Below are 27,234 nucleotides of genomic sequence, written 5' to 3' on the forward strand. Positions count from 1 at the left end.
CCCAGGTCGAGGACCACTCGGGTCAGGGCTGCGGCCAGCGCTGCCCACTCATTCAGGCTTTGGCTAAAGAACCATTGGTTTGTGCTAAAGTAGCGCTTCTTTTTTCTAATTATGAAGATTGCAGGAATTCAAAACCCAAAACAACAAAGAGAAGAACGTGAAAGGTCTTCCCAAGCCCTGGGCCTGCCGGAAAGTGTAAGCACTGGTAACAGCTTGGGGGACGCTTTGGACCACGGCTGTTCTGGACTAGTGACCGGCTTCACCAGCCTGAGTTGGGGACTGACCAGAGACAGCAGGAGCGGCCATTCAGAGCCAGCCTGCTGGGAAGCCACACAGGACACAGAGCCTGGCCTCTCTCCCTCACTCCTGTACCAGCCAGATGGATCATTTAACGTTTTTTATTGCAATAATGTCACATTTACAGGAAAGATGCACAGATAACACAGAGCTCCCCCCACCCATTTCCTTTAATGTCCACACCTTACGTTTCCGTGGTAGCTTTATCACAACTAAGAAACCAACGTCAGTCCATCACCACTAACTAAATTCTAGCCTTGATTCAGAGCTCACCAGGTTGCCCACAAACGTAGAAAGAGCTTGCCTTTGAAAAAAACACATTTGATTGAGGCTTCTGTATGGGCTATTGGAGAGAATCGTGTGCCAGACTGGCCTTCCACTGTAACCAATCATTAACATGGACAAAACAGATGAGGCGGCCCTTTTCAGGTGTGAAAAACAGGAAATGCAGGACTATAATCCCCAGGGAAGGGAAATTCCTGAGGTCCACCTTGCCCACCCCAGCTTGCTACTGTGGCAGTCTCCCACCCTGGCACAGAGCGATGGCGTCCAGCCAGGCCACCCCGTATTACTGAGCTGAGGACGCAGTGGTGCTGCTGGAATCCATGGAGAGGGGAGTCTCAGAGTTCCCACTGTCCTTGGCTGAGGACGGGGCTGCACGGATGGTGAGGCCTCCAGGCTTGCCACAGAACAACTGTCGTGGGAGCTCTGGGCCCGCTGGAGTGGACACCTCGTCCAAGCCCACGAACGTCCCTGGCGTATGGCAGAGACACCGGGATCCATGCCCCGGGAACTTGTCTATTCTTGATTGTCATGTGTCACGTTACCCCAAAACTTAATGGTTGAAAACAACAGTAGACATTGATTATCATGTGCAGTTTCTTTGGTCGGGAATTCAGGGTGGGTGAGCCAGCTTTGGGGCTGCAGGTGGGCTATCAAGATGGCTGACTCGGGTGTTTCTGGATATTGGCAGGCGGCCTCCGTTCCACCCCACAGGGGCCTCTCCACAATCTGCTCCAGTGTCCTCCCAACACAGGGCTGGCGTCCCCTGGAGTGGGAATCCGCAGGAAAGAAGGCGCAAGCTGCAGAGCTCTTAGTGATCTGGCCTCGGAAAGCGCACACTGTCATCGTCAAAAGAAGATAACAGAATCTAGAGACTATACCGTATTATCCACAACAACCAATGAACAATAAAGTCACTCAGCATGCAAAGAAAACAGGAGATGTGGCTATTATCAAGGAGAAAAAAAGAATTGACAGAAGTCAACCCTGAGCCCCATTTTAGGTTTGACAGAGAAAAACTTTAAGGCAGTTGTTTTAAGATACTCAATAATTAAAGGAAAATATGGTCTAATGAATGAAGAGAAATCTCAATAGAAAATAGAAGCTGTTAAAAAGTACCAAATAAAAATCCTACCAATGACAAAAAAAAAATCACCATATGGGATTCACAGCAGACTGAAGCTGATAGAAGAGTGAATTTAAAGACAGACTAAGGGTCATTATCCAATCTGAAGAACAGGAAAATATTGAAGAAAACGAGCAAGCCGTCTCGGGCACCTGCTGGAAAATATTAAAGGGTTAACATCTGTGTGTTAGAACCTGAGAAGGAGATGGGGCGCCTGGGTGGCTCAGTCGGTTAAGCACCCGACTTCGGCTCAGGTCATGATCTCTCGGTTTGTGAGTTCGAGCCCCGCGTCAGGCTCTGTGTTGACAGCCTGGAGCCTGCTTCGGATTCTGTGTCTCCTTCTCTCTCTGCCCCTCCCCCACTTGCTCTCTCTCTCTCTCTCTCTCTCTCTTAAAAAATCAACAAACATGGGGCGCCTGGGTGGCTCAGTCGGTTAAGCGTCCGACTTCAGCTCAGGTCACGATCTCACGGTCCATGAGTTCGAGCCCCGCGTCGGGCTCTGGGCTGATGCTGGCTCAGAGCCTGGAGCCTGCTTCCGATTCTGTGTGTGTCTCTCTCTCTGCCCCTCCCCCATTCGTGCTCTGTCTCTCTCTGTCTCAAAAATAAATAAAAAAAAATTAAAAAAAAAATTTAAAACCAACAAACATTAAAAAAAAAAAAAAAACTTCATAAAAAAACAAACAGAACCTGAGAAGGAGAGAAAGGTAGGACTGACACAGGAAAAAAAAAAAAAAAACAGTTGTCAAAATAATGGCGAAACTTTTCCACAGTTGACAAAAACGTTGACTTACATATCCAAGAAGCTCAGCAAACCCCAAGCAGCCCTGCTGGGGTGCAAGCACACATAGGCACTTACTGGTCAACCCGGAAGGGCCCGCAGCATGGAGAGTCAGGGGCCCTAAACAACCACAATCCAAATAGCCCACTCTATGAACTTTCCCCAAAAAGGAAAGAGCTATGTGAATGCACTGACTTGCCAGAGGCTCATGCAGGTTAGTGGCAGGGGGACTGTGCCTCAGTTCAGAATGGTTAGTGGTCCGGGGAACAGCTGGCCAATGAGAGAGAAGGGAAGAGAAGAGAGTCCAGGGGCACCTGGCCGGCTCAGTCGGTAGGAGCATGTGACTCTTGATCCCAAGGTTGTGACTTCAAGCCCCACGTTGGGCATGGAGACTAATTAACTTTTAAAAAGAGAGAGAGAGGGGCGCCTGGGTGGCGCAGTCGGTTGAGCGTCCGACTTCAGCCGGGTCACGATCTCGCGGTCCGTGAGTTCGAGCCCCGCGTCGGGCTCTGGGCTGATGGCTCAGAGCCTGGAGCCTGTTTCCGATTCTGTGTCTCCCTCTCTCTCTGCCCCTCCCCCGTTCATGCTCTGTCTCTCTCTGTCCCAAAAATAAATAAACGTTGAAAAAAAAAATTAAAAAAAATAAATAAATAAAAAGAGAGAGAGAGAGAGAGTCCAGAAACAGACCTTCGTGGTAGAACTTTGATATATGACTATCCAATAAGAAGGCCTGGGAAAGGACTGTGTTATCTACAAGTGAAAAATGAACTTGGGCTCGCATCTCACACTACACGCAGAAATTCCTGGAAACTCCAGATGGGTCAAGGAAGAACGAAAGAAAATCTTTAAGGGGTGCCTGGGTGGCACGGGTGGTTCAGCGTCTGACTTCGACTCAGGTCATAATCTCACGGTTTGTGGATTCAAGCCCCACATCGGGCTCTCTGCAGCCAGCACAGAGCCTGCTTGAGACCCTCTCTCCCCCTCTCTATGCCCCTCTCCTGCGCTCTTATCTCAAAAATAAATAACCACTAAAAAAAAAAAAACAAATAAAAACACACATCCAAACAGGCTTGAAGAAGAAGAAACTGGAGGTCTGACAGCACCATATACCAAGCCAGGTTATAAAGCTAGAGTAACTAAAAGCACTTGGTATTGGCTCAAGTGTAGCAAAAACAACAAGCAACAGAATGGGGTCCCAACGGGCTGCCTGCTGGCTAACAGACGTGCCACGATCGCATCAGGGGTATGTTAGTTGTTTGCTTCTGTAACAAGTTCTCACGGACTGAGTGGCTTAGCACAACACAAACCGATCGTCTCCAAGTTCTGTGGGTCAGAGATCTGATGCAGGGCTCGCTGGGCTGATGACCACATGTCATCAGGGCCACATTCCTTTCTGGAGGCTCCAGGAGAGAACCCATGTTCTCACCTTTGCCAGCTGGCGAAGGCTGCTCGCATTCCCCGGCTCAAGGCCCTTCCTTCACCTTCGAGGCCGGCAAAGGCTGCATCGTTCCGACCTCTTCCTCTGTATCAGATCTCCCTCTACCCTTCACCCCTGCCTCTGTCATCCATTTCTAAGGATGCTTACGATGACATTGGCCTAGCTGCCTATTCCGGAATAATATCCCATCTCCAGATCCTTAATACAATTATCTCTGCAAAATCCCTTTTTCCATGTAAAGCAACATATTCCCAAATTCTGGGATTACGATGGGACACGGGCATCTTCCGTAGCTGTGATTCTGTCCACTGAATAAATGGTGCTGAATCTACTTGGTACCATAGGGAAAAGTAATCCTGATGCCTGCTTTTTAGTATACAAGACAAACACCAATTTTAAATAATCATAAGCCTACATGTGAAATATAGAACAATTAAGTTTCTAGAACAAAACATAAAAGAATGTCCTCATGACCTTGGGGTAGCAAAAATTTCTTCAACTCACCAAAAAAGAGATTAAATCATTAAAATCAAGAATGATTCCTCAAAGACACCATTAAGAGTTGAAAAGGTAATGGGGCGCCTGGGTGGCGCAGTCGGTTAAGCGTCCGACTTCAGCCGGGTCACGATCTCGCGGTCCGTGAGTTCGAGCCCCGCGTCGGGCTCTGGGCTGATGGCTCAGAGCCTGGAGCCTGTTTCCGATTCTGTGTCTCCCTCTCTCTCTGCCCCTCCCCCGTTCATGCTCTGTCTCTCTCTGTCCCAAAAATAAATAAACGTTGGAAAGAAAAAAAAAAAAAAAGAGTTGAAAAGGTAATCTACTGAAAGGAAGAAAAGGCTTGCAATACATACATCTAAGGACTCATATCCAGAATACACCAAGAACTCTTACAAATCAATAAGAAAAAGGCAGATGACTGAATGGAGACGTTGACAAAGAACTAGCCTTACTTACATAGACACTTCCCAAAATAGCAAGTCCAAATGGTGAAGGGTAAATGAGAGGACGCCTCAAAATTTTCAGTCATGCAAAGGAATGCAAAATGAAAGCACAATGTGCCTCCAGAATAATTATAGTCATAGTCACAACAGAAATGAGGGTCAGTGAGGGTATGGAGTGGCTGCATCCCTCCTGCTCTGCTGATGGCGGGCTAAGCCGAAAGGACCCCTTTGGAAGCCATTTGTCAGTCCCTACGAACATTGAATTTAAGTACACCCCTGACCAGCAATTCTCCTATCAAAGCTGTATGTATGTGCAAAAAAGGCACACGTGAGAACATTAATAGCAACGTCGTTCACACTGGCCAAAAGCTGAGGGCCCATCAACCCTCCCAGCACTGAAAAATGAGCTGTGGTATACTCATTAAAACACATAATGGGAGGGGCGCCTGGGTGGCGCAGTCGGTTAAGCGTCCGACTTCAGCCAGGTCACAATCTCGCGGTCCGTGAGTTCGAGCCCCGCGTCAGGCTCTGGGCTGATGGCTCAGAGCCTGGAGCCTGTTTCCGATTCTGTGTCTCCCTCTCTCTCTGCCCCTCCCCCGTTCATGCTCTGTCTCTCTCTGTCCCAAAAATAAATAAACGTTGAAAAAAAAAATTAAAAAAAAAAAAAACAAAAACACATAATGGGATACTGTGTATCCCATTGAAAAATTCCCGAATGAAAAATAATGAATGTGACTCACAAGAGTGCTGATGAGTTTGATAGACATAGCGTTAAAGGAAAGTAAGTAGCCAGATTTAAAAAGCATCCACCACAGTTGACTCTTGAACAGGGGCACCAACCCCTCCACCCTCGTGTACTGGAAAATCCATGTATAACTTTTGACTCCCCCCAAACTTAATTATTAATAGTCTACCGCTGACCAGAAGCCTTACCAAATAACAAAAATGGTCGAGTAAGGCATATTCTGGGGGCGCCTGGGTGGCTCAGTCGGTTGAGTGAGAGTCTGACTCTTGATTTTGGCTCAGATCATGATCCCAGGGTCATGGGATCGAAGTCACATCGGGCTCTACGGAGTGTGGAGCCTGCTTGGGATTCTCTCCCTCTCCCTCTGCCCCTCTCCCCCACCCCCCACTTGTGCTCTCTCTAATTTTCTTAAGTTTATTTGAGAGAGAGAGAGAGAAGTAAGGGAGGGGCAGAGAGAGAGAGAGAGAGGGAGAGGGGGAGAGAGAGAATCCCGAGCAGGCTCCACAGTATCATTGAGGCAGAGGAGCTCAACGTGGGGCTCGAACTCGTGAACCTCAAGATCATGACCTGAGCCGAAACCAAGAGTCAGTTGCTTAACAGACTAAGCCACCCAGATACCCCACTCTAAAATAAATTAAAAAGAGGGGCGCATGGGTGGCTCAGTCGGTTAAGCGTCCGACTTTGGCTCAGGTCATGATCTCAGGGTTTGTGAGTTCGAGCCCCATGTTGGTCTCTGTGCTGACAGCTCAGAGCCTGGAGCCTGCTTTGGATTCTGTGTCTCCCTGGCTCTCTGCCCCTCCCCCACTCACGCTCTGTCGTGCTCTCTCTCTCTCTCTCACAAGTCAATAAACGTTAAAAAAAATTTTACAAAAAATGATCCAGGGGCACCTGGGTGCCTCAGTTGGTTAAGCATCCAACTTTGGCTCTGGTCATGATCTCACAGTTCATGAGCTCAAGCCCCTCTAACAGCTCAGTGCCTGGAGCCTGCTTTGGATTCTGTGTCTCCTTCTCTGCTCCTCCCCCACTTGCGCTGTCTCTCTCTGTCTCTCAAAAATAAATAAATGTAAAAAAAATTTTTTTAATAAATTAAAAACCAACAAACACAAAACAGGCCAAAGTGGTTTTGAGGCAGCAGTTAGAGTGGAAGGTGGTGTCTGAGAAGGGGTGACAACAGAGGGGGCATGAGAGGCTTCTGGAGCGCTGGCGGCCTTCTGCCTTGATGGGAGAGGGGCAGCAGGAGTGTGCACACAACAGGGAAACGCTTCAGACTGCTCGCTTAGGACTTGACCACTTCACTCTACATGCATAGGTATGTACACTTTACATACGAGTCAAATTTAAAGTTAAAACCTTTCATTTTAAAAGTTTGCAAAAATATACATTTGCATCACATTGACTCAGCAATCTAGCTTTTAGGGATTTTTCCTTGAATCCGTCATGATTAAATTCACCTTTACATACAGAAACCCCTTCAAATAACAGTGACTGAGAAAAGATAGATGTTTTCTCACTTTTAAGTCAAACAAGTCCAAGGTTGGCAGTCCAGGGTCCTTTCTTTCCATTCCATCACCCTCAGTGCTTTGCAGGCAGAAGGAAGAAGGGTCAAGGGAGGCCGGTGAATGGAGAACCCAGCGCTCTGTTACGGAGACAAGGAGAGAACGGGCGTGGCCGTGGGCTCTGTCTCAGCCCCACAGACACCATTCTTGAGTACTCATGACCCAAATGAATGTCTCTTCCATACCCGAGCCCGGGCCACTGCCCCGGTCATGCAGGTTGTTCTGACAGGTGAGAGGGGGCTGGAGGCCAGCGCCCACCCCTTCTGCTGCGTGTGCCCGGTGAGCCTGCTTTCCGTCGGAGGAAGGCACGCCTTTCCCCATGGCGCTCAAAGGCGTCCTGGCTCTTCTACCCAAGGACCTTGGCCTCCAGCCTCACTTGAGGTTCTTCTCCCGGGCTCACTTCCTAGCCCCTGCCGTGGCCGATAAATGTGGGCCACCCACCACCCACTGTGAGCACCCCCCTCTTGCTCTGGTACCTGAGTCCAAACCCTCTTCAGGATGAGCAGCCTCCACAGGCCAGTGGTCCTGCCACTTCCCGCCGTCCCGCACTGCTCCCACCTCTTCCACCCTCCCCCCACCCCCCGCCCCAGTTTAAATTTCCCAGTCAAGCCTTATGGCCACTCTTCCGCACACATCTTTACTCCACTGTCCCTCTCCTCCTTTGTCACGCTTCTGGGCAAAACTCCAACCCCGTCAAATCCAACTTCACCTGCTCTGAGCCTGATCGTGGCTGCAGTACGGCACATAGCGGGTCTTTCTCTGATCCCTGATCTGTCTCCTAACCCACCTCCCTAACTTGCCTCATGACCCCCTCCCACTCCCAACCTGCCTCCTAATCAGATGTCTAACATGACCCAAACACACACATCCCTAATCTTGCCTCCCTAACCTGCCTCCTAACCAGATGTCTAACATGATCCCCCATCCCTAACCTGCCTCCCTAACCAGATGTCTAACATGACCCCCCCCACACACCCCTAACCTGACTCCTGGCCTCACCCCTAGCTAGATTCTCTGACCTCCCTAGCTGGGACACCTGTGCTGCCTGAATATTCCACCCTGTTTCTCTGAAGTCTTGTCACTTATGTAAACGTGGAGCGACTACGGAAAGTTGTGTTCAACTTGTGGGGAGCACAGGGAAAATCAAAAGGCCTGTAAAAAAAAAGAGAAGAGAGAAAGAAAAGAGCGAAAAGGGTCCATGATACAAAACCAGACCTGCTGTGCCAGGATTCTGTGCACTTGGACCTGCTGCATGAGGGGCCGGGCAGGAAGGCAGCTGTTCATACGGCTTAAAGGGTATGCACGGTAAGCTGGCAGGATGCCAGATTTCTACTTCTTTTTTTTAAAAAAAATTATTATTATTATTTTGTTAAACAAGCTCTATGCCCAACATGGGGCTTAAACTCATGATCCTGAGATCAAGAGGCACAGGCACCCCTCCACTTGTTTCTTTGTATTTTTTACAAACTTGTTATAATAAGCACATGCTCCTTACCTAACTAGAAAACCCGAAGTTTAAAGTTACTCTTGAAAAAATGAATTTCTCTAGGGGTATCTGGGTGGCTCAGCTGGTTGAGCATCTGACTCTTGGTTCTGGCTCAGGTCATGATCTCGTGGTTTCGTGGGTTCATACCCCACCTGAGGCTCTGTGCTGACAGTGCAGAACCTGCTTAGGATTCTCTCCCCCTTTCTCTCTGCCCCTCCCCTGCTCATGCTGTCTCTCTCTCAAAAACAAATAAACCTAAAAAAATTAATTTATCTAAAACCCTATCCTGGCAGAGCTGTAGAAAGCATCACAGATGGTGTTCAGAAGCGCCCACCCCCACCCCCTCAACATTCCCTCAGTGGACACCCTATTTTTGGCTTCTCCCTCTCATGCAACCTGGCTAGGCCAGAGGTGAAACATCCCAAGGGGAAGTGAATGATGTTGCCACATTTCCTCACACCAGTCCCTCAACCCCTGGGGCAATACTGAGGCAAGTGGGGCTTTCCCCCCACTCACTGTCCTTCAGAGTCCCATGGACTTCTCATTCCCCCTGTGGGGCCTGCCTCCTTGCCCCTTGACGGCTTCGGAACAGAGCCTTCGGGAGCTGAGGGCCAATGCCAGCTACCAGCACTAGCACAAGCTTTCTCCTGCACTTGCGGCTTCGAAAGGCCAGTTCTGTCTGGTCCTGAACACCTATTTGCCAGCACTCAGACCTGACCCTGGGTAGGGGGACAACGATTGCCCTTCCTTATCCCACCCTTGCCTCCTGGGGAATGTATAGAAAAGAAGCCTGGCTTTACGGTATTTTGGGCTTTGGAGGCTTCAGTTTCAGGAACCCATGTGCTTAGATTAACTGCAGTTGAAGTCTCACTGCCCAGTGCCAATGCAAGCACCGCCTATCATCTCCCAGGTGCCCTGTACTACCTAGCTCCATTTTCTCCCACCTGAGATGGGGACTGCAGACCCATCCCAGTGCAGCGTCAGGCAGTTCTGGTGCAGGAAAACCACTTCAGGCGGGCTATTTCTTCCTGACGGTGAGGGCTGAGTGCTGGAGGAGCCTCCTAGGGAGAACGCCATTCAGCCAAATTCAGTCTCTTTAGAGTGGGGAGCCTGCTAAGACCAGGAGTTCCACATTCGCGCACCCCGGAGAACAGATTTGCACTGAGTACGCACTGCAAGACCTTCACCAAGCGGCACCCTGGGATAACATTAGCGAAAAAGAGTCTGGCAGAAGAGGCCAGAAGGAGGGAAAACACCTTCCAAGCAAAACGTCGGAGAGGAGCAAAGCATGGGAGAGCGGAAGCAGTGTGGCGCGTCCCGAGAAAGAGCCTGGTGCCACTGGGCTGGAGCGCAGGCTGGTGGGAGTGGCCTTCCGGGGAAGACCGTGTCCACTGGGCCCCAGGAGCTGGCCACCCCATTTCGCCCAGCCTGCCTTCCCTGCGTCACCTCATCCATCCCCGCACGACCTTCGCGGAGAGGACACCGTCTTAGGAAAGGGGAGTGTGGGGCTCAAAGGTCCTGCACGGAGAGATCTGGGAGCAGGCGTTTGAGCGGTCAGCCCGGTGGGCCGGGCCGCGAGGTAGGGGCGCCGCCCTGGGCCGGATCCGAGACCGACCAAGGGTCAGCCATTCAAGCCCGGCTGTCAGCGCCCCTCCGCGGGGCCCTCCCCGAAAGCGTCCCCGCGGCCGTACGCCGAGCCACCGCCGCTCGGACGCGGAAGGGCCCAGCACGCGTGCGCAGCGGGCACGCCCGGCCGCGCGCCGGCTGCGCGCCGAGACCCAGAATGCCGCGCGCCCTCGGGGGCCGGCCGTCGCGGGGCATGCCGGGACCCGTAGTTCACGGAGGCGCGGGCCCGCCCCGCACCTGGCGGGCGGCGGGCGCCCGAGGGGCCCAATGGGAGCGGCGGCCCGGCCGCCCCGCCCCGCGCCGCCGGACGCTGTGCCGGGACATGGCTGCCGCCGGTGCCGGGTCGTTGAGCTGAGTGTCGGCCGCCGGGAGCCAACCGCCGCCCTCAACCGTCCGCGCGGGCGGGCCGAGGCGCCGGCGGGCCGGCGAGCAGTCGCGGCCGCCGCGGAGGACGGGGAGGCAGCAGCAGGAGGCCGGAGCGGCCGCCGCAGCCGGGCACATGGCGTCCATCTTACTGAGGAGCTGCCGCGGCCGGGGGCCCGTTCGCCTGCCGCCGCCCCGCGCCGCCGCCCCGAGGGGTAAGCAGCCGGCCGGGGCCGGGTGGGGGCTGGGAGCCGGGACAGCGCCGGGGCCGGCGGCGGCAGCGGCAGCGGCGGGGGTCCAGGGGCTGGGGTGGGACCCGGGGGCCAGGGGCGTTAAGAGGGCCGGAGTAGAGGGGTCCGGGTGTCTCGGCCGGGGCCGAGACCGGCGGGCGGCAGAGGGCCTCGGGCCCAGCGGCCCCGCGACTCCCCAGCGCGAGGCGGCGCCCTGGTGGGGTGGGTGGGTCGGGGCGCTCGGGCGCGGCCCGGGGCTGGGGTCACGCCGGGCCGGGACTTGGGGCGGCCTCGCCCCTCCGCCCCGCCCCGACCAGCCGGTTGCCGGGGCGTGAGTGCCGCGTGCGGGGCGGCCCGGCGCGGGCGGCGGCCTGTGACTCACTCGCGCTGTGACCTTACCCGCCCGGCTGCTGGCCGCTGCGTCCAGAGCGGGTTTGGGAAAGTTTTTTGAAGGGAGAGCGCTGACGGCCAGCCCTGGGGCTGTCTGGGCGCTCCTCTCGTGGTTAAGCTTGGTGGAACGTGGTATTCACTCTCGAGGACAGTCGTGCCCTTGGGCCACGTTTAGGACTCTTCACATGAGACGGCCTGGGTCTGCCGTCTTGTGGGACATCCGTGGGACCGATATCCGTATAGGACTGTGTGGGGCATGTGTAGAGGGGCCCCAGGCCTTGCTGTGCATGGCCCCAGCCTGGCCCCTTTGTACCCCCAGGCTCTGTGACCCTAGCTGTCCACACAGATCACACCTAACGCGGGGCTCTTAGGGGTTCACATGTCAGCAGCCCACACTCTCTTTCTGACTCTCTCCCCTTTGACATTAACTTTTCTGAGTTCCTTATTTGTAAGATTGGGACTTGCCCTACAAAATTTAGATTCAAGTAAAATAAATTTCAAGGTACTGTACAACTCACAAAAGCACTCCCAAGAAACACGATTCTTGTAATTTTTAAGTGATGGCTGGTTGGCTTCTTAGAACTTTGAAGCCATGGAAGGGCATTGGGCCGCAAGAACTGACAGTGTGAATGGTCTAGGTGCCCAGTCAGCCTCCCATCTTACCACCTGCCCTCAGAGTTTTCCGTGTTCAGGATGGTAATGAAAATGGTTGGCCCCTTCACGGCTCTGTGGCGTGTTCACAGTTTAAAAGTTAGCGGAGTTTGTCCTGTGGTTGCATCGTTCTGGGACCACCGACGTTTCCTGTAGTTGGCACTGTTCTGTATCACACAGGAAGGGGCTGAGAGGGGGTCAGACCTCCGGGTTGCTGCGGGACCAACAGGGAATCCAGAGCCTGTGAGACCCAAGACTGGACTGTGGGGCACAGTCCCAAACCCTCCGAAATGGCACTCCCAGCTGGGCACAGCAGTCCTTCTCTGGAGCACTTTTCCCCATCGTTAACTTCTTTTATCAGTATGGCTCGTTGTCGTAGTTAGTAAACCAACTTTGAAGCATTATTATCGACTGAGGTTCTATACAGTATTCGGATTCCTTTCGTTGTGTTCCATACTTTCTTCTGATTTTTGTTTTGTGATTTACATACTCTATCTTTATTCTGCACGTACTTTTCTATTTGTTGGAAACATTTCCTTTACTTCTTTAATTTGCACACATTTTACTCTGATGTCTTTCTTTGTCCCAGGATCTTATCCAGGACACCACATTACATGTAGTCGTTATTTCTCTTTATAGTCTCAGCTGTGACACGTTGCTCAGGCTTTCCTTGACAGTTTTGAGGACTGTTTGGATCTAGTGTAGAATGCCCCTCTATTGGGATTTGTTTGGCATTTTTTCTGTTTCTTTTTCTTTTTTTAGTTTTTAATTTTTCTTTTTGAGAGACAGAGTGTGAGTGGGAGAGGGGCAGAGAGAGAGAGGGAGACACAGAATCGGAAGCAGGCTCCAGGCTCTGAGCTGTCAGCACAGAGCCTGACACGGGGCTCTAGCTCACAGACCGTGAGATCATGACCTGAGCTGAAGTCGGACGCTTAACCCACTGAGCCACCCAGGCGTCCCACGTTTGGCATTTTTTCATGGTTAGACTGGGGTTATGTGTTTTGGGGAGGAAGATCACAGGTGTGATGTCCTCATCACATCCTGTTTAGGATGCCTGCTAGCAAGATGAGTTTTGTAGTCAGTATTGACCTCGATCACTGGGCGGAGGTAGTATTTGTCAGATTTCTCCACAGTGGGGAGTTACTTTTCACCCCCTTTTTGTGCCATGCTTTGGGAGTTGCTGTGTGGGGCACACACTTGGGAGTGGGCTGGGGCCCTGGAGGGGGGGTACTGACCGGATTTGCCACAGACTGGGTGAGAGCCGTGAGGTCTTGGCCTTTGGCGACTATTGAAACCGGGGAGGACTCGGGGAGGAGCAGGCCGGGGCAAGCCCTGGGTTCTCAGAGCTGTTGGATGGGAAGTGCTCAAGGGACCTCAGAGTCTCCTATCCTCACAGGTATTCCAATGCGGGGTGCCTGGGAAGGTGCTGGAGGGTGGGTAGGGAGGATCCTGCCCGGAGCAGCTGGTGGAGAGACCCCAGAGAGCCCTGTCTCCTGGAAACCAGGTGGAGAAAGGTGTGGGATATGATGAAATACATTTGGTCTGTGCCCTGTCCCTGTTCCCGGCAGAGCTCTTAGAACCTTTGATAGTTCCTGCAACAAAGGGGTGTTTTGTGTTACTTATAATGAGCCCCCTTTCTTCACACCTATGCTAACAAGGTACCTGAGATTAGAGGGTTGGCTCTTCCAGCCCAGGCCCGACCTTCAGGGATGGGAAGGGATCTGGGGATTGAGCTCAGGCACCAGAGGCCGAGGCTGTAGTCAGTCACGCCTAGGTAAGTGAGGATGACTCCTGACTAGGGAGGCTTGGGGAGCCTCGGAGTTGGTGGCTTCTGCAGATGCCGACCCCACAGGGACAGAGGCTCCTGCGCTTAGGAGTCTTGGAGACCTTCCTTGGGTACCTCACCGTCTGGCTGTTTTTCCTGTCCTGTCTAATAAACTCTAATAGTAGGCAGAACACTTTGCTGAGTTCTGTGCTGTTCTGGAGAATTAACAAAACTGAAGGTGATCATAAGAACCCCCAAATCTGTAGCTGGCAGATGTGTGGGTGGCCTGGGGACCCTGCTTGCAGCTGGTGTCCCTAGTGAAGCAGTCTTGTGCTGACTGCTTAACCAGTGGGTTTGCATTAACTCCAGATAGAGTCAGAATTGAATGGTGGTTGGGGCGCCTGGGTGGCTCAGGTCACGATCTCACAGTTCATGAGTTCGAGCCCCGTGTCGGGATCTGTGCTGACAGCTCAGAGCCTCAAGCCTGTGTTGGATTCTGTGTCTCCCTTTCTCTGTGCCCCTCCCCTGCTCGTGCTCTGTCTCTCAAAAAATAAAATAAAACGTTAAAGAAAAAAAAAAAAAAAAAAAGAATTGAATGGTGGGTTGCCCAATTGGTGCTGGAGTATGGGTTGTTGGGAAAAAAACAAAACAAAAGAAAAGGACTTCTAGAAGGAAAGAGTGGCCCACCCATGAACCGTATCTCAAGAGTCCCCATCACCTCCAGGAATGGGGTTTCTCAGAGGGCCAGGGAAGCCTTCGGAGTGGGGAGATTGTGGGAAGGGACCAGGTGGGACCGGGATGCACAGTTCACCCAATGTAGAGATGGGGGGTAGGCCAGGCAGCTCTGGGAGCTGTGATGGCTTGTGTGCTTGCTGGGGGGGGGGGGGGGGTGCAGCGTGGGGTTGCAGGGAGCAGGCCCAGGGTGGGGGTGTGCAGGGGAGTGCATAGGGCAGGGGTGTGGGGGGCAGCAGCCCAGGATGGGAATGTGGGGTGGGGGGGTGTCCAGGATGGGGGTGCACTGGGGGAGTGTGCAGGGCAGGGGGCTGGCCCAGGGAAGAGGATGTGGAGGGTGTGCAGGGCAGGGATGCAGAGAGCAGACCCAGGACAAGGGGTGGGGGTGTGTGCAGGGCAGGGGGCTGGTCCAGCGCAGGGGTGTGTGTGTGGGGGGGGGTGTCCAGGGTGGGGGTACAAGGGGGGAGTGTGCAGGGCAGGGGGCTGGTCCAAGTCTGAGAGTCCTCTGTTTGGTCCTCAGCTAGAGTGAGAAAGACTTGGTGTGAATGGAAATGTAGTGTTTGAAATGGAAAAGGTTACTTTATGAACCACAGTGACCACATGTGAGCCCAGACCCCAGCTTAAAACAAGGCTGTCACTCATACTACAAGGTCCTAAATTTAATATTTGATGGGAATATGAGAGTTGCCTATGAGGACATCGGGCTCCTTCTGAGTTACATAAAGTGACCAGTGGAAGTGTGTGTCCCCAGAGGATCCACTGGGAGCAGCTTGGATCTGCCCTGCCTGGTCTGCTCCGAGCTTGTCCAGGAGTCGGCACCTGTCCCCTGCCGTGCCTCTCTGCTCTCCTCCCTTCTCACGCTGGCTCCCCGAGTAAGGCCTCGGCACCCCAAGCCCGCTCTGTGCACTCCTGCTGCCTGAGGGTCTTAGGGTGCTGGCCCGCCTTTCCAGCCCTGCTCTGCCCTGCCAGCACGGTGCCTGTGGCCCTGCCGCCCCAGGATTGCCAGTGCCTGTCTCGTCCCCTCCACCGCTTGTGTCCACAGCACAGGGTCTGAGCACAGGTCGTGTGACTGGACTTGGAGTTTATGCTCGGGAAAGTGTCAAAAATACACGAAAATCCTAAAAGCGTGCTGTACGCTCAGCGGTAGTGTTTATCCAAGATACGGTTTACTTGCGGTGTTTGGTCTACGAGTGGTTCTCATAACCCTCGCCCTCCTGTGGGCAGAGAAGTTGGGGGACCCTTTGGATCAGGCCCTTGCTTGCCCTGTGGGGCTGTCTGTGCACTGGGGGGTCCCGCGCAACTGCGCATCAGCTGGAGCGAGTAGGGAGGGGTCCCGCCTGGGGAGACCTTCAGGCCCGGGCTCTGGGCCCTCGGCTGGTGGAACCCGGTGTCCCCGGTAGGGGTGCGTGAGGCCAGGGGCTGCCTCAGGTCCCCCTTCTTCCCTAGAGCTACCCCAAGACACCGTGTTCCTAATGTGTCCCTTCACTTAGCAACACCTTGAAACCTTCCGGCACTCAGAACACCCTTCCAGACACTTACTCTGTGAAAGACACACAGAGGGCACCCTTTCGGGCTCTAAAAGGTGGTGTTGGTGTAAAACGCCTGGTTTGACACGAATTTTCTTGCTTTTTCTTTGTCTCTGTCATAGGTGGTCTGGGAGAGCCCGCTTGTCTCAGTTGTGCCAACGCCGTGGGGTTGATAAGCCACTTGTAAGTAAATCGTCACTTACCGTCCTTCTGTAAGTGGGAGCTTGGAAGTGCTCGAGTGACGTGTGACTCCTGATTGTGGGGAGACAGTACCTCCTGCTTTGCTTTTTTGTTTTTCTTTCTTTTCACCCTTTATCTTTTCATTTTGAGACATCACCACATGTTAGTGGGTCTTTGGAAAATAAACATTCATAATTTCAGTGTCTGTTACAAATATTATTAGCATTTTGATGTATTTTATTCTGGTCTTTTGTTCACGCATCTGTTTTTTATTTGTTTACTTAAATGCTTTTTATTTAGTTTTGAGAGAGCGCGAGAGTGTGAGCAGGGGAGGGGCAGAGAGAGAGGGGGACAGACGATCGCTCTGTGCTGATACCAGCAAGCCTGACGCGGGGCTTGAACTCACAAACCGTGAGATCCTGACCTGAGCCGAAGTTGAGCATCTGACTTCTCGCCGAGCCACCCAGACGCCCTCACACGTCTGTTTTGGAAAGCTGTGCTGGGTACTTTGCACCGTGTGCTTGCCCTGCTCACACGGCCGCTGCTTTCAGTGGCTTCTCACGGACTTTGCAAGAAGACGTTGGGTGCTCCACGCAGCATTGCAGGCGTGGGGCTCCCTCAGCGAACACACTAGACCCTCGCTTGAACCCCATTTGGTCCTTCACAGAGCGTCGTGTTGAGCGAGTGGGGGCCACAGGGCTCGCTTGCCCCCACCCGGTTCTGGGGATATGTCTGGAGTGTGGATTTAGCCCTTCCCTCTGGCGAGAAGTCTGTGACACTGTTGTGGGCTTGGAGGGCTTCCTGGAGGGAGTGGCATCCACTCTTCCCTGTCCGCTGTCGCACATGGACTTGACCTTCTCTCGGGGTCCCTGTTCTCTCCCCCCAGCATCCCTGAGCACAGTTCCTGATCCCCCTCACCTACGCGGTGGGATGCCCAGACCTTTCTTCCTGGTCCCAGGCCCTTGTCCCAGACACCCGGAGGGGAGCCTGTCTCTCCCTTCCATCCTGATTCTCCCTGTTGGAGAGTGCAGGACCCCCTTCCCAGGTGCCACCCAGGTGGCCCCTCACGGCGTCTTGCCCATGGAACCATGGGGGCTTTTTAAGTTTTTTTACTCATTTGAGATTGTTAATTTGTTACCTCATCTGCAGAGGGGCCCCTGAGTGGCTTGGCTCAGTCCGTTAAGCGTCCGACTTGGACTCAGGTCATGATCTCACGGTCCGTGGGTTCGAGCCCCACAGTGGGCTGTGTGGTGACAGCTCGGAGTCTGCTTGGGATTCTCTCTCTCTGTCTCTCTCTGTCTCTCTGCCCCTCTCTTGCTTGTCTCTGTCCCTCTCTCTCAATGAAGAAATAAATATTTTTTTTAAACAGACCTTTTTTTCTCTCTCAGGTGAAGGTCACTTTCTTTGTGTAGGCCACATGCATTAATTGAAGGCAGTTCCCAGATGTGTTGGATTTGGTCTCGTTAATGGACCTCTTGTCTCATTTTTTGAGTGGTTATTGCTGGCACGTACGTTACCAGCTGTCTTGTGTCCAGCCACTTCTCACAGCTCCCTTTACTAGGTCTTAGCTCCTTCTGTAACACCTTTCCTTAGTGGTGGGCGTGGTCCTGGGACGTGGTAACAGTAACCACGTGTGTTTCTGCCTCTGTCTAGCTCTTGCTTCTGCTGCTTTTGGGTTCTCTGGGCAGCTGGGTCTTGCCAGAAGAGCTGCAGGCAAGGAGTAGAGTATCTAGTGTTGAGTCTGGAAGGTTGGCTTTTGTTTCTAGGACTCTGCTGTGTCTTTTTATTCGTAGTGCGCTAAAATGTTTTTATTAGGAATACGTGTTGAATTTTTCAGGCACCTTTTAAGAGTCAAATGTACCTGCATTTAAGATTCATATTAAAATATAAGCACTCTGTGCTTTATTAACATGAATTTTTTATAAGTTAACAATTTTTAGAAAATTAAACACTTTTTTTTACAAAGTTAAGCAGTGAGGGGCACCTGGCTGACTCGGTCTGTGGATCATATGACTCTTGATTTCAGGGTCGGTCGTGAGTTCAGGCCCCACGTTGGGTGTAGATTACTTAAAAATAAGTGAAATAAAATTATATGTAAAAAAAAAAAAAAAGGAAAGTTACATAATGAGAACTATAAAGCTGTTTTGCTGAACTCATGCATTTGAAATGAACAGTTATAGGTGAGAGTTGAAGTTTTATATCACATCCAGCACACGTTACTTGTTATTTTGATGGCACAGATAAGTATCGGTGACCCTTGAACAAGAACGCAAGGCGGGGCTGGGGGCGCTGGCCCCTGTGCAGTCGAAAGTGCACCTGTAACTTTTGACTTCCCTGAAACTTAGCTACTGACAGTCTGCTCTTGACCAGAAGCCTTGCTGAACATAAAAAGTCAATTAACACGTGATTTGTATATGTATCATATGCTGTAGTCTTACAATAAAGCAAGCTAGACAGAAGAAAACTTAAGAAAATGGTTAGGAAGAAACGCTTACGGGACTGTCCTGTGTTTATGAAAAAGCCTCAGCGTGGACGCGGTCCCGGCACAGAAGTCCGTGCGTGGCGCGGGCCTGTGTGGTGGCGGTGCCCCATGAGGGGGTCTGTCATCTCAGTTTTCAGCTCTGGTGGTCCCGACCCCAGAGCGTGAGCGGCTGCGGAGTTTCTGATCCAGGACCACTCGATCGATGGGCGTTATCTAGCTGCCCTTGACCTCCTTTATCCTAAAAGTGAAGGCAGAGAGGGAGTCCAGTAAAGTGCAGCCCCTTGGTTGCAAAGCCCCCCAAGCACAGGGGGTCGTTGGGCGGGAGGACGGGGCTGCCGTGAGGCTCTCGGGCATGGGACCGCTCGGAGGATCGGTGGCGGGTGCTTGCCTGGCCCCCGGAGTGTCCTGCAGGGTGCACTGGGTACCACAGGGCCTGGAGGGCGCTGACAGGGGTCCCAGTGCTGTGGGCGGCGGCCTCCCGTTCCCCAGCTGAGGGGCACCTTGTCCTGCGGGCAGCGTCACCTCTTGTCTCTGGGCAGAGAGGCACCCTGCGCTTCGGGAACCATTCGTCCTGGTCCTGGGACCGGTGGCTTTATTGTCCGCCTCTGCTTCCCTTGCTTGTTGCTGCCGTCACCGCCCTTGCTGACGCCATGTCCCTGAAGAGCTGAACGTGGCACGTTGAGGGTTGGCGCCCTCCGTGGCCCAGCCGTAGGCCATTGTCTGGGTGGGCCGTCCCCTTGGGAAGGGGACATGTCGGGTGGCCCGCAGGTGTTGTGCCTGTGGCATCTTTTCAAGGGTCCAGAAGGTGCTGTGGGGAGAGCAGGCCTGGGTCCCTCTGCCTGCCATCCTGTGTTCGCGCGGCTGACGCCATGAGGCCCGGAAATGCTCTGACCCGCGAACGCACTCGTCTGCCAGGTGCTGCTTAGGACTTCCCCCCTTTTTTTTAAGATTTCGTTTCATTTCTTTTCATTTCATTTCATCTGTTTATTTGAGACAGAGAGAGAGAGAGAGAGAGAGAGAGAGAGAGAGAGGATACCAGGCGGGCTCCGTGCTGTTAGTGCAAAGCCCATCGTGGGGCTCGATCTCGCAAACTGTGAGAATTCACAAACCCCATGATCAAGAGTCGCATGCTTGGGCGCCTGGGTGGCTCAGTCGCTTGAGTGTCTGACTCTTGATTTCTACTTGGATCATAGAGGTTGGGCTCTGTGCTGTGTGTGGAGCCTGCTTAAGATTCTCTCTCTCTCTCTCTCTCTCTCTCTCTCTCTCTCTCTCTCTCCCTCTCTCTCTCTCTCTCTCTCTCCCCCTCTCTCTCCCCCTCTCTCTCTCTCTCCCCCTCTCTCTCCCCCTCTCTCTCTCTCTGCCCCTTTCCCTTGCTCACTCTCTGTCTTCAAAAAAAAAAAAAAAGTCACACACTCTACCACCCGAGCCACCCAGGCACGCCTGGTTTTTCTCTTGTTGAAGGTGGCAGCAAGTTGTCAACGTTGAGGTGGACGTGGGAGCCCGCACCCTTAGGTGAAATGAACGCCTTTGATAGGAGTCCCTCAGCATTTTCATTGAACAAACAGACTGTCCTCTAGTAACTGTGTATTTCTTGTTGACGTTTCTTTTGTCCAGAGTGGTTTTTTCCCCACTTTAAGGGGAGCGAAGAAAAGAGAAAGCAGGAGAAGGTCTGGTGGTGGGCCTGTGGGAAGCTGGGCCCACTGACCCCGAGTAGGTGAGGCGGGCGCTTCTCGGGAGGGACGCCGAGCCATGGGCTCTAGCGACCTGGGGCAGAGCAGGGTCCCGGCAGTGCCCAGGTTAGTTTTGTTTTGACGAATATTTCTTTTTTTTTTTAATTTTTTTTTTTTTCAACGTTTATTTATTTTTGGGACAGAGAGAGACAGAGCATGAACGGGGGAGGGGCAGAGAGAGAGGGAGACACAGAATCGGAAACAGGCTCCAGGCTCCGAGCCATCAGCCCAGAGCCCGACGCGGGGCTCGAACTCACGGACCGCGAGATCGTGACCTGGCTGAAGTCGGACGCTTAACCGACTGCGCCACCCAGGCGCCCCTTGACGAATATTTCTAAAGTAATAAATTACGCGATTTTATGCTTTTTGAAAACAGCTGAACCTTTCTGGGTAGAATGTTGGTCATGTCAGTTTCTAGCGTGCTTGAGCATAGCCAGATCCCGGAGCCTCGCTGGCCCCAGCGGATGTGCCGGGTGCCTTTCAGCTTGCTGTGTTTTCGCGAGTCTCCGCTTTCGCCTGTTGGCTGTGCTGTGCAGTGCCGACATCACGCCTTCTTGTGGAAGCCACTTGCTTCCTTGCTCGCTGAGTGTCGGGAGCCTGGATCATTAAGTTCGACAGAGACAGGATGGCAGGCTGATCCCTGCATCAGGAGGTGAGGCTGAGGCACAGAAGGCGCGGTCTGGGGCCACAGCCCCACAGCCGCAAGTGACTGAGCGGGTCTGCTGTGCTCTGTGCAGCCTGTCCCTCGGCAGCCGTGACCCAGCCGGGGCAGGGTGGGTTCAAGGCCGCGCCCTTCCCGCTCAGGTGTTGACCGTGGGGCCCTGGGGCTCATGGCACAGGACTGACCCTGCCCTTTGAAGGCAGGAGGCCGTTGAGGCGTTGCTCGATGGGTGGCGGGTGATGCCCTGGGCCAGCTGCCCCCACGTGATGCAGGCTGTGAACCGAGGCGGGCACGCCTCTGGCTGTCCTTCAGCTGGACCAGACGTTCCCTGCTTCCTCCAGCCCCGATTGGCGGCTGCCAGCTCCCTGGCGGGTGTCGTATGCACCTGGCGCTCTGGGCACTTCACGTGTCTGCTACCGCACACATTCACAGAGGACGCTCCCGAAGCACAGAGAGAGGTTAATTAACTTGCCCGAGGTCTCAGCATTAAGTAGTGGCTTGGAATTTGGGATGGGCAGGCAGCTGCGGAGCCCAGGTCCCGTGAGATGCTCCAGCCGACGGGAAGAGGCTGGGCTTGTGTCGGTTATGAGCACAAGCCTATGAGCTGACTTGGAGCCTGTGGCCTCCCGGGGGTGGGTTTGTGCCCGGGGGCGGGGGGAGCGTCGTCCAGTGTGACGGGTGGGGTACGAAGGAGGTCCCGGGGCTCCAAGAGTCGCGCAGGTAAGGTGTTGCTGGAACACTTGCTGGGTGTCATCGAGGCTCTGGGCTGAGCAGAAGCAGCAGCGTGGGGAAGACAGAGGAGCGGGTCCGGGGCGTGATTCGTTGGGTTTTCGCCACTTGGAACAAACGTCTCTGCTGGACAGTGCACGGGTTTGGGTCCCCGTGGATTTGAGCGTCCTCACTAACTTCCGGGGCTCGCTCAAGAACTGCAGATCTTCGTAGAAAGTCACCTGGTAGGGAACGGACCTCCCTGCCCCGCCTCCACCCCCCCAATTCCCCAAGTCTGGGAAGCCACCTGGGAGACCTGCCCCGAGGTCGGTTCTGTAGTCCGGGGGTCAGGGGCCAAGCTCTGCTGTTTGTGTCCAATCTGCCCTTCCTTTGAGCCCCCGGCCCCTTGGTGCCCTGGTGCCACCTGTGAGCCCACGGGCACCGACCGCTCTCAGTCCCTCGCACAGGCCCCTTCCCAGCAGCCCCTCTTCCTCCTGATGTGTTTCCCGGGCACGCAGACGCAGTGGGGAGTCGATGTCGGTGCTGGGAAGATTGAGTGTCTGTGTGGTTGTGACGCAGCCTGGTCCGTGTTGCGCTTGCGGGTTTGAGGTGCCAGGAGGTCGCCCCTCATCACTGTTTTCCTCTCTCTCTCTTCAAGGAATGTCTCGTTTCGCTGCTGCACTCCTGCCCACCCCATGTACCTGTCCTTCAGGACCGATCCCCGTGGCTGCTGGACTGCGAGGCCCGGGCGCGTGTGCTCAGTGGCCCGAGTGCCGTGGGCCCCCGCCCCCGCTGGCCTGTTGGTCACAGGGCCTCAGTTCCTCCCCACGCGCTGCTGGCACTCCACGCCCCCGCTGGGTGACGACTCTGTGGTGGAGAAGTCCCTCAAGTCCTTGAAGGACAAGAACAAGAAGCTGGAGGAGGGAGGCCCCGTGTACAGCCCCCCGCCGGAGGCGACCGTGAGGAAGTCCCTGGGGCAGAGGGTCCTGGACGAGCTGAGGCACTATTACCACGGCTTCCGCCTGCTCTGGATCGACACGAAGATTGCGGCGCGCATGCTCTGGCGGGTCCTCCACGGCCACAGCCTCACCCGCAGGGAGCGCAGGCAGGTAATGGACGCTCGGCAGCTCCCGGTCGGGCCGCCTCTTAGGTGCTTTCAGATACTTCCGGGGCTTTCCTTCTGCAACTTGTGGTTAGAAGATAATAATAACAACAGGAAACTCTAACCGTGAACCTCCCCGTACCACTGCTGATAATCTCTCGGTGCCTCCGCTCCGCGGCCAGAGGGTCTCACACACCCCGTCTGTGGTCTCCCGTCGCTCTGGCCTTGTGCCACCGCGTCGGCCTCCTTTCCTGTCGGAGGCCTGTGCCCACCCCGGCGGACTTCTTTTGCAGGGTAGCTGCCTTTTCTGTCTCGTTGCTTTCCACATGTCTGTCTTCAGGGTTGTGCTTCTCCCTCTGTGAGCTGGGTCTTACTTGTTGGCTCTGAGCTCCCGACTCAGGTCTCACCTCTGTCATCGGCTCCGGCACCTGCCCGCCCACCGGCTCTTTAGCTGCCGGGAGCTCTGGTTCGGCATTCGGCACGCCAGCTTTCTCTGCCATTCACCAGCTCTCTTATTTTTAAACCTGTTTCTTCGTGTTTATTTATTTGGAGAGAGAGTGAGCGTGAGCGGGGGAGGGGCAGAGAGAAAGGGAGAGACAGAATCCAACTCAGGCCCCTCACTGTCAGTCCAGAGCCTGACTCGGGGCTTGAGCCCACGAACCGCGCAATCTTGACCTGGGCCAAAGTCGAGAGTCGGACGCTTAACCGACTGAGCCAGCCGGTCACCTCTGCCCTTCTCCAGCCCTTGAAACGAGATTGTTCCTAGTTTTCAGGAGCTCAGAGCTGCTGGGTGTCTTATTGTGCCTGAAATAACTGACAGTTACACTGTGGACTTTTCTTTCTTTTTTTTTTTTTTTTTTTCCCAACGTTTATTTATTTTTGGGACACAGAGAGACAGAGCATGAACGGGGGAGGGGCAGAGAGAGAGGGAGACACAGAATCGGAAACAGGCTCCAGGCTCCGAGCCATCAGCCCAGAGCCTGACGCGGGGCTCGAACTCCCGGACCGCGAGATCGTGACCTGGCTGAAGTCGGGCGCTTAACCGACTGCGCCACCCAGGCGCCCCAACATTTTTTTAAAAAAAACATGTATTTTGAGAGAGAGAGAGAGAGAGAACGAGAGAACGCGAGCGGGGGATGGGCAGAGAGAGGGAGACAGAGGATCCACAGTGGGCTCCGTGCTGACAGCAGAGAGCCTAATGCAGGGCTTGAATTCGTGAACCTCGATACCATGTCTTGGCCCCTAAACATTTTACTTTTAAGTGATCTCTACACCCAACGTGGGGCTCGGATTCACAATCCCAAGATCAAGACTCGTATGCTTCACCAGCTGAGCCAGGCAGGTGCCCCTCTGGTATCATTTTTGTAAATTCCCTCAGAGTTTTTATCAGGAATGGATTTTGGGTTTTGTCAAATGCTTTTTCTGCATCTGTTTAGATGATCATACGGTTTTCTGCTGATTAAATGTTTGAGGTTGTAAGATGAGATTAAAAGGTGAGACCTAACTACATGCAGTCTGCAAGAAACACCCCTTAAATGTGAAGACACAAATAGGGGCATCGGGGTCGCTCAGCCAGTGGAGCCTGTGACTCTTGATCTTGGGATTGTGAGTTCGAGACCCACGTTGGGTGTAGAGATGGCCTAAAAATAAATCTTTAAAAAAAAAAAAAAAAGTAAAGGCACAAATAGATTCAAAGTGAAAAAATGGGAGAAAGTAAGTGCTGCTAACGGCAGTCGGAAGAAAGCTGACGTGGCCACCTTAATATCAGACTAAGGTGATTTCATAGCAAAGATGCCCGGGGATGAAGAAGGTCATCCTGGCATTTAACATTTCATAATGTCAAAGGGGTGCAGTCATCGAAAGGACATGACATGCCTAAGCATTTGTGTGTCTCATGGCAGAAGCCAGATGCCAAAGGATGTCTTCTACAGTCCTAGGTAAGCAAACTTAGAGAAACAAATCGATTTACTGTTTTCCTGGGGCTGAGGGTTGAAGTGGACTGCGGATGGACACAGGGCACTTGGTGGGATGATGACAGCGTGGCAAAGGTGGATTTTGGTGATAGTTTCACAAGCTGTAAACGTACCAAGAGTCCTTGAATCACACACTCACAGTGGGTGAATGTCACGGAATGTAAATTAAGCCTTGATAGAACTGCTGAAAAAAAATTAAGGAGGAATGTCAGAAAACAGACACCAGCTTGAAGGGCCTCTTCCGGGACCGTTTGAGCATAAAAGTAAAAATAGTAATAAATTGTAAACAAATGAAAAAGTACAGGAATCCGTGAGTCTGTTTTGACAACAGATAGAAAAGTGAACGGGCAAGGTTTGTACGTGGGAAGACAGGCTCGAGGTCGGGGTCCCTGTTCCATGAGCCTTGGAGCAGAGACTGGTTTGGGAAGAGCTGGGTGAGTGCTGCCCAGGCGGAAGAGCCTCAGGTGTCTCCTCCACAGAGTGCTGGGGAGGGGACCCTCTGGCCGGGCGGTCACAGCGCGCACCACCGCGGGGCAGGTGGCTCCCAACTGCCGCGAAGGGCCGCCAGGATCTGGGGAGCGGTGCCCCGGCGGGAACATGCCACTTGACCGTCGTAAGTGTCAGAAGAGGCCAGAACAAAGCCGTTTCTAGGAATGACCTCGCTTTTCCGGAGACGTGTGGTTCACGACAGTGGAAATGCACACCTCGACCGGCACGAGCGTGCATCTCGGTTCCTGTGAGCCTAGGCAGCTTGGGGTCAAAGGTGTTGACTGAGCAGACTGAAGAGAAGGCTGCCTGGGGACCCAGCAGCGAGTGTCCACTGAGTGTCACTCGGGGGCTTTCGATGCTTTCAACTTGTGAACGTGTTTACTGGTGTCAGCAGTAGTGGGTTCACGTCGAGGAAGCGTTGGGTTTTGGCCTAACTGTTGCTGTGTGGTCAGACCCTCTCGAGAAACAGCCGTGACACTCTCTCTGCGCGCTGTTTGGGGCGGGCGGTGTGGCCACAGCCTTCCCTGGCGACCTCGGCCTGCCGTTCTCATCCGGCTGGCTTCCGAGTTCAGGGGGCAGCGCGGTGTCTGCGTCAGGCTGTCTCCGCAGAGCGGGACCCCCGGTGGACGGGGCGAGAAGGGATGGGCGGTCAGCTCCCCACGCCGGCTTCCGCCCCTCCTAGCCTTTCTGAAGGCTGTCTTCCCGCGGTGTGGACGCTGGAGAAACAGATGCCTTTGGGAGCAGCGTGCCGGGCTGTCGGGACTTAGCGCCCTCGCCGACCCCCGTCGGGCTTGGGCTGCCGTCGCCGCGCCGCTGACGGTCGTCGTGAGCGGTGTTGACGCCTCACCCCCTGCTCCCTTCCGCCTTTTCCCAGTTTCTCCGGATATGCGCTGACCTCTTTCGCCTGGTCCCCTTCCTGGTCTTTGTGGTGGTGCCGTTCATGGAGTTCCTGCTCCCTGTCGCCGTGAAGCTCTTCCCCAACATGTTGCCGTCCACGTTCGAGACCCAGTCCATCAAGGTGACGGGGCGTCGGGGCCGTGAGCTCGTTTCAGGGCGAATTTGGACGTAGTTACAACGTCTGCGTTGTTTGTGACTGACGTTCAGATGGTCGATGGTTTTGAAGTTGTATGTTTTCTTCCTAATTGGGTCATGCTGTGCTGTGATTAGTAGACGGTGGGTTACGGAGTTGTTTTTCTTTAAATGTGTTTTAAAGTATGGTTTCTGTAGCCCACTGTCCTTCAGGCCACGGGGAGAGGCCGCCCGTGGGCGGTGCGACCTGCGGAGGGCAGGGCCCATCTGCTGTCCCCGCAGTCACAGCGTTGTTTCACCCACGGCCCAACGGCCCACGAAGCTTAGAAGCTTCAGCGGCCGGTCCCTGCCCTGAGGGGCCCCACGACTATCTTCTCAGGCCCCGAACTGGAAGCGAAAGTCTGGGAAGGCACAGTCCCCGGGGGGAGAGCGCGCCGCTCAGGAAAGTGCGGGAGGTGCCGGGCTGAGGGGTAAAGCGGACCCCGTGCTGGGTGGAAGCAGGCGGGGGCCGGGGTGCGGGCCAGGGGAGGGTAGCACCCCCTCTTTGACCTCACAGGAGGAGAGGCTGAAGAAGGAGCTGCGGGTCAAGCTGGAGCTGGCCAAGTTCCTCCAGGACACCATCGAGGAGATGGCCCTGAAGAACAAGGCAGCCAAGGGGAATGCCACCAAAGACTTCTCCGTGTTTTTCCAGAAGGTGCCGTGATGCTTCAGAGCCCTGGGGGCCTCAGCCCTCCGGTCCGAGTGCCGGGTAGCGCCTCAGGGCCGCCCCGTCTTACATAGGGGCGTGCCTCCCGTCCCTCTTGTTCACTGTGGGATGCGGGACGCGGGAATGGAGCCCCCAGGCGGCCGTGGGCTGGTGCCCTACGGGGTTTAACCCTGCTCGGTGATGTTGGTTGGGCCTGCTGTCTTGAGCTTGCTGACATCAGAATTATTTGCCTGTGACTCCGTACT

General features: G+C 54.1%; 1 protein-coding gene and 1 long non-coding RNA gene across 6 annotated transcripts in view; one reads left to right on the forward strand and one right to left on the reverse strand.

The window, feature by feature from the left end:
• Positions 1-382: 382 nt before the first annotated feature.
• LOC123596281 lies at positions 383-10,412 on the reverse strand. Of its 4 annotated transcripts, XR_006711641.1 has the most exons (6): positions 10,093-10,412; positions 9,591-9,707; positions 8,123-8,312; positions 7,346-8,087; positions 7,116-7,240; positions 383-1,418 (listed from the first exon to the last, which is right to left on the reverse strand). It is a non-coding gene; the product is annotated as an uncharacterized LOC123596281 (long non-coding RNA). The 4 variants fall into 4 exon arrangements; XR_006711639.1 differs by having other exon boundaries at positions 7,116-8,087; positions 10,093-10,411; XR_006711642.1 differs by lacking the exon at positions 7,346-8,087 and having other exon boundaries at positions 8,160-8,312; positions 10,093-10,397.
• Positions 10,413-10,512: 100 nt separating this feature from the next.
• Positions 10,513-27,234, forward strand: part of LETM1 (leucine zipper and EF-hand containing transmembrane protein 1) — a 36,431-nt gene continuing 19,709 nt past the window's right edge. Inside the window, exons 1-5 of one of the 2 annotated variants that reach the window (XM_045474819.1) lie at positions 10,513-10,850; positions 16,052-16,112; positions 22,349-22,799; positions 26,129-26,272; positions 26,840-26,977. In XM_045474819.1, coding sequence (XP_045330775.1) covers positions 10,772-10,850; positions 16,052-16,112; positions 22,349-22,799; positions 26,129-26,272; positions 26,840-26,977 — 873 coding nt within the window. In that variant the 5' untranslated portion in view covers positions 10,513-10,771. Of the gene's footprint in view, positions 10,851-16,051; positions 16,113-17,514; positions 17,618-22,348; positions 22,800-26,128; positions 26,273-26,839; positions 26,978-27,234 lie in introns of those variants that run through there. The other variant, XM_045474820.1, reaches the window with a different exon arrangement.

The sequence above is a fragment of the Leopardus geoffroyi genome, chromosome B1 (genome assembly GCF_018350155.1).
Source record: "Leopardus geoffroyi isolate Oge1 chromosome B1, O.geoffroyi_Oge1_pat1.0, whole genome shotgun sequence".
NCBI classification, from domain to species: Eukaryota; Metazoa; Chordata; class Mammalia; order Carnivora; family Felidae; genus Leopardus; species Leopardus geoffroyi.